Source organism: Panulirus ornatus, chromosome 43 (genome assembly GCF_036320965.1).
Source record: "Panulirus ornatus isolate Po-2019 chromosome 43, ASM3632096v1, whole genome shotgun sequence".
In the NCBI taxonomy this organism is placed as follows: Eukaryota; Metazoa; Arthropoda; class Malacostraca; order Decapoda; family Palinuridae; genus Panulirus; species Panulirus ornatus.
Genome location: NC_092266.1, coordinates 28,841,529 through 28,848,256, shown reverse-complemented (window position 1 = coordinate 28,848,256; position 6,728 = coordinate 28,841,529). Strand labels below are relative to the sequence as shown.

At 37.9% G+C, this 6,728-nt stretch overlaps 1 protein-coding gene across 2 annotated transcripts in view; it reads right to left on the bottom strand.

Moving 5' to 3' along the window:
* Positions 1 to 5,249, bottom strand: part of LOC139762469 (maspardin-like) — a 20,814-nt gene extending 15,565 nt beyond the window's left edge. The window contains exons 1-2 of one of the 2 annotated variants that reach the window (XM_071687383.1): positions 5,079 to 5,249; positions 716 to 823 (exon numbers count right to left, since the gene is read on the bottom strand). In XM_071687383.1, coding sequence (XP_071543484.1) covers positions 716 to 823; positions 5,079 to 5,081 — 111 coding nt within the window. In that variant the 5' untranslated portion in view covers positions 5,082 to 5,249. Of the gene's footprint in view, positions 1 to 715; positions 824 to 4,574; positions 4,714 to 5,078 lie in introns of those variants that run through there. The other variant, XM_071687384.1, reaches the window with a different exon arrangement.
* Positions 5,250 to 6,728: the final 1,479 nt, after the last annotated feature.

Sequence of the window (6,728 nt, the reverse complement as noted above, 5' to 3'; positions counted from 1 at the left end):
GGGCTAAGGGAGGATATTCCTTATAAGGCTCAGTCCTCTATTCTTAACGACTACCTCGCTATAACACAAAATGGCGAATATGTATAGAAAAAAAATATATGTGTGTGTGTGCGTGTGTGTGTGTGTGTAGTGGGTGTGCATTACCAAATTTGCTCAGGTTACACTGCAAGTGAAAAGTCACTTTTGGTGAGGATTAATCACAGGGAGCACAGTCTCGTCAATGAACTTCTCACTCCAAAGGTCTTCATTTCCCTGCTACTAGAAGCCTTGGGCTTCAGGAGCCTTTAGAAATTTTCCTGGGTAACACCAGGGTTCTCTCACAGAAACTGGTCCTAGGGTAATCAAAAAATGAATAAATATCCCTACAAACAATTCATCTGCACCACTTCAAACTATGCCTTACCTGCCTGGCCTTCCAACCTCACAAAAGCAAATATTATACAGCAGGCCTAATAGCAATCATGAGAGAATTGGTGCCAAAAGGCTCTGCTTTGGTTAGGGTTGGTTAGAGGGTTTATCATTACTGATAAGCAGGAAACCAGGAAAGAGTGTGCAGAAACACTATGACAAGCAATTACCTCTTAGGTGAAACTGACACTTCACATACAGGCATTCCTGGGTTGGGGTGGGCTTATCAAGCTGAGTGAACTATCTCATATTTTGTGAATCAATCCATAGCTAGATAAGTATAAACATAACTTTATGTACAACTAACCTTCAAGCCATCGCTGTCAACGACAATCTGCTTCAGGGGTACAGTGCTACGGAAACTTTTGTACTCTGCTGAACATGACAAATCACTCTCAAATTCCATTTGGTGCAGCTGGAAAGCATGAGACCAAATTTATAACAGTTTTGGAATTAAATTTTTCTAGATATATATATATATTTTTTTGACTTTCCAAAAGAAGGAACAGAGAATTGGGCCAGGCGAGGGTATTCCCTCAAAGGCCCAGTCCTCTGTTCTTAACGCTACCTCGCTAATGCGGGAAATGGCGAATAGTTTGAAAGAAAAAGAAAAGAAAATATATATATATATATATATATATATATATATATATATATATATATATATATATATATATATATATATATATGTCTAAATTCATTAACATGTTGTGCTTTACATAAATAATATGCAAACCCCAGAACAACTTTCATGGAATTTTATATACATATAAACAAATTACACTAGCTAGCAATATTCATATATTTGTTTTGAATATAAAAACTTTTGCCTCTACAGAGTACAGAAAAGTGCTTCAACTGCCTCAGATAGGTATTAATAAACAAAGCCAATGAAAGCAAAACTTTACCCTGGGGATGAGATTTATCTTAAGATTCAGTATTACAGTCATAATACATCAAAGATTTTGTCGCCACATTCCCTCTACCATACAGGTTGCATGCACTTGGAGGAAGTATATGCCCTCCGTGAACAGATTTCCCAGCTACTGAATGGGAACATCAAAATATTAACATTTGTCGGTCATTATACATTGCATGGTAAATTTAGGTTGGTGGGGGAAATTAAGTATGGATTTCATGGGTTATATTGATTTGTTACTCTTATCTCACATTTTCCCTGATGATCAATGCCATTTCCAATATCATATATTACTGCTGGATAAAAAGCATGTTCAAATCATGTTTCCTTAGTCTTAATCACTTTCACTAAGGGTAAAAGTCTATAGTATGTCAGCATCACTACCTTGCCAGGTAGCAACTGGTAGGCAGCCATTGACCAGGGAGGTATATTGCCGATACTACCTGCTTGGGTATTGGGAGGGTTAGTAACAACTGCACAGTAAGTCAGCACTTCAGAGGTTGTCAAGTTGCACTCCTCTAACCCGGGTAGCTGTTTTTTCTTTGTGCCTCACCTACATGTGGACTGCTTCTATTATGTCCATGAACATAAAATCTCTCCTCGTCACACATGACACTTGACAACACTTAAGTCATATGACTCATTCTTCATAAGTATAGATTTTCTTGTGATGAGCACTTTGTGATAGCCCTGCCTTTGTGAAAATGGTAGGAGTAATAGACAGTAGTAGGTAAGTAGGTAGGAATGTTAGACAGGAGTTTTAGGTAGAAAGATTAGGTAGAAATAGTGGGTAGGAGCACTAAGTAGAAGTAATAGGTCGGAACCTTAAGCACAAATATTAGGTAGAAACACAAGGTACAAATAGTCAAAAAACATTAGGCTGGAGCAATTAAAAACACTGCGCTAGAGCTGGCCTCTGCCAGTGGCTGTTAAAGATGAGGCATCAAAGGCTAAGTGGCACTGGAGTTCAACAGGTATGGAGGCTCTTTTCCCATGGCCACTGCCATGTGGGAGTTTCCAAAGGGAATGAGTGTCAGATACATAGATAGATAGATCAATTTTAACTTTGGATACTGAATAAAGGTAGTGGTTGGTAGGCAGCCACCGACCAGAGGGGCATATTACTGGTACTACCTACCTGGGTATTGGGACGATAAGTGAAGGCTGTGTAACGAGCCAGCACTTCAGTGCCTGTCAAGCTGCACTCCTTTGACCCAGGTGGCTGTGTTTCCTTTCTGCCACACACACACACATGGACTGCTGGAACTCTGTCCATGAACATACAATCTCTCCTTGTCATACATAACACTTGACACCACTTAACTCACACAACTCACTTCGTAACTCTAGATTTCTGCAGATAACGCTATGCTCTAGCTCTGCCTTATGGCAAAATGGTCAGAACAACAGATAAAACTAATTGGTAAGAACATTAGCAAGGGGCATTACATCAAAACATCAGCAGAAGCTATCGATACAAACATTAAATGGGTGCATTAGGTACAAGTAGCAGGCTGGAACAGTAGGCAGGAACATTAGGTAGAAGTAGTTGGTAGGTCATTAGGTAAAAGTAGCTGGTGGGACATTAGGTAGGAGCCTCTGAAAACACTGCACTAGAGTTGCCCTCTGCAAGTGGCCTGTTAAAGGTGAGGCACTAAGGGCTAAGAAGTGACAATGGAGTTCAGGAGTTCAGGAGACTTTTTCGCTGCAGCAACCCACTAAAGGGAGTTCCCAATGCAAATGGGCATCACTGATAGATACAGAGATAGACAATGGGTGATTTTGCTCTGCAAAGTTAGCATAATTTATAAAAAGCATAACAACAGTTGCAATTTCATACTCTTCAACTGTATTCATATTTACTACAAATGAAACAAGCACCACAGAACAAAATAATAATAATACTTTTACCCTATATAAGGATGTTCTTTCTGAGACATACCTAACTCAGAACTTTCCCTTATGTCTTTATCAGTACACTGACTTCAATATATGCATTACCTACTTTACTTTTATAAGTTAATTCCTGATCTTCACAGCTCCCGCTATTAATGAGTTACTCATCAATACAACCTAAAAAAGTTATCAATGTCACACTCTATCAGTCTTACTGTATTTTCCAAACACTATCAATTACAAAGCAAAAGTCAATGATATTTCAGTTAAATCTTTGGCACCTACAATTGTCTCCATAAACAGTGACCACCACCAAAACTTGCACAATAAATGTCACAATGAAATTATGTAAAGATCTCCTGAAGTAGAGGAGACATATGGAACAGGGATAATTATAGCTGAGGCATCAGTAGCAGGTGAGGCTTGAGCTAATAAAAAAAAGTGCCATGTGATGAGGCATATCAACCCCAGAAAAAGTAGCGCTTACCACTTTCTTAGTTGTATGCTCTCGCTAGAATTTTTTTCTCCCTGGATAAGCTGAGGACTTTATCCCTTTTTTGTGTGGTTTTATTATACTTATAACGTTCTTTCATTTCAGGAGAAATAAGTTTTTCCTTTCACTTGAAAAGAACCCACTTTTCAGAGACCAGGAGTAAGGAGTCACAATATCATGAAACAAACTCATAATGATATACACTAAATATCAATACACTGTTGATATAATTTCATCAATCGATTGGGTCTCTCGCAGTAGTACAAGTGTATTTCAAATGTCATCCTCTTGAAATTCAGTGGCATGTAGAGTTTATGGCTATCACTAACTACAGCTTGACTTAAAACTATCAAATCCAGCCCCCACCAACACTTATAGAAGTAAATACCTAGTTGTCAAGCAAAGACAACAATTCCTTGTCATATATTTTTCGTCACTACTTGCAAGTTACATTCATCCTGTTGACTGACCCAGAATCAAAATGGGTCGAAGTTCCACTGACGTTCAAAAGGGCATGTGTCAAGAGAGCAATCCAGCCCACTGGTTACCTTAAATCATCAAACTCACAACTTTAAAGTATGATTAAGGTGAACAACTGCTTGGCTTGTTCTCCTTCCCATTGCCCCAGTGGGGAGAAAACTGTCCAGTGGAACACTGGTGATACACCATCTCCCTGCAGACCCACCACCACCATCCTGTGGCCTCTAAATCACCTACCACATAAGCCAACCATAGTATCATGGGCCCTTAGTAGGATCATAAAACCTGTACTTTATTTTTTCCTTTTGAGTACGAACTTAGGTTCCCCTTCGTGATGCAATGTCATTTCCCTTACTTTGACAGCGACAACGTCCTTACCTCAGTATTAACAGGAACATTGACTGTTTAACATGTCACTTTCCTTCTGTGTTGTGTTTACAGATGATCAGGTGATAACACTGACAGGCCCAAGACGTTGCAAAAAGCAAGATGCAAAGAATGTTTTGCAATTCCCGTCGGGCAAAACCTACTCAATAGATGGCAGTACAGTCGTCTCTTTTTTTTTTTTCCTTTCTAGGAATCTGTAATAATGGGAAAGGAATTGCTGGGAAGGATATGACACGAAATATGAATGGATAGAGGAGACAAATGGAGTAAAGCAGGGAAACACTACCTTAACGAAGCAGGAATCTAAAAGATAGTAACAAGGCAAGAAACATGAAAAAAAAGAAAATATGCAATACGAGAACCCATTAAAAAGAGAGGAAAAGTAAGTCCCGTAAAGATGTATAGAAGTTAGAAGAGAGGTATTTAGGCTGAAGAAACGCTATACAGCAGATCAACCTCCATTATCGCGTTCCTGTATTGAACCAGTTAACTTACCATTGCGTTATATGAGTAGAATTTGAAAAGGTGATACGATTTGCGACTGCTCTAGGCCAGAACTAGAAAAAAATTGTCACTATGGTCTAAGTTGCCCCGGTCACACAGAACAAGTAGGAAAAAACTGCAACAATTATTCGTAGCTACCGAATACTAGACAACACGTATACTGATTTTTTTTTTAAACAAAGCAGAAATTTCAAAAGAACTGATAAATAAATCTTGATCTGAAAGAAGGAAAAGAAAATGGAAAGAGAGAAAGGAATGAATAGCTGATATAGAATAATCTACACAAGGCCACGACGCATAATCGCATAGTAACAGATAACGCGATTAAGAGGGAGGGGTCGTTAAAGGGCTGACTATTAAATGAGAAAAAATTCTGGTTGTGATAAATAAAGTTTATATACCAATTTCTTTCTTCCACTATATCTGAATAACATGACAATACAAGTGAGTCGCAACAACGCAATTTCTGCTTTCTTAATTAAACCCCCCCACCCGTCGTACTTTTTTTCTTTTTTAATCCTGAATAATTCTAACAAAGTTAAGCTAATACACCTTATCATTTTTTCTGACGAGAGTTCTCAATGATAATTAGTATTGTAATTTCATTAAAAAAAATGTAAAGCAAAAGCACGTATAGGCAACATAAAGTGTTAGTCTAGAAAGGCCAGACAATGAAAATGACATGGAGCATCTAAGAAATAAATGAAGCAAAGTAATGAAATCCATGACAAATACGAAAGATGTAGAGTATGAAATACATATTCCAAATAAATCTTGGGATTATCCTAAACTGATCCATGAATTTAAGAGGAGGTAACTATCAAATAAGTATCAATTGCTCAGACTGAAAAATCTAGGTAGCAAAATTACCGATACAGATATGTAAGAAAAGAAATACTAAGTTTTAGCATATTTGTTTCAGAAGGTTCATAGCCGCCAATACTATTTGATAGAGGTGGGAGTGTAACATAAACTTATGGGAAATTAAGAGAGCTTAAATAGGAACTAAAACTCCACAAGGCCGATGGACTGGATGGTGACTTGCTTTATGTATTCGATGATCATGTAGAAAGCATAAGGCCACTTCAGCTCTTATATACGATCTCTTTTATAAAAGGTTTTGTTTCCCAGGAATTGAAGATAGCATGAGTAGTACCCATCTTTAAGAAAGGAGACATGGAAGACGTTTAAGATGTAGCACCAAAAGGCATTTAATTGCCATCACAGCATGTGGTTGTTAAGCCATTTCAAAGTAATGTCTTATTTTTACTGCAATCATCTTACTTAACCTCCTTCCCATTTTTTTTTTTATCTTACCTCCTGACTTTGCAAGAAATAAAAAGCTTGCATTGCTGCAGATATGCTGATTTTCACAAAGTTAGTGGTCTTCAAAGTGGAGGGATGAATCTCCACTGGTATGTCAATTTCAAATTCCCAATGTTTATAACCTTACGTCCTATGGATCCTACAACTTTCATTCTTGTCTCAAGAACCAGGCAACTACTGCACTGATGTGACATCTATGCCAAAGAGCAGAATTCTTTACATCTCTTTAGTGTGCCTCTTGGGTATTTTAATTTGTCATACTGCTTCAGTCAAAGTTGTAGCACATCTAACAAGAATAAGAATGATGAAGAGGTG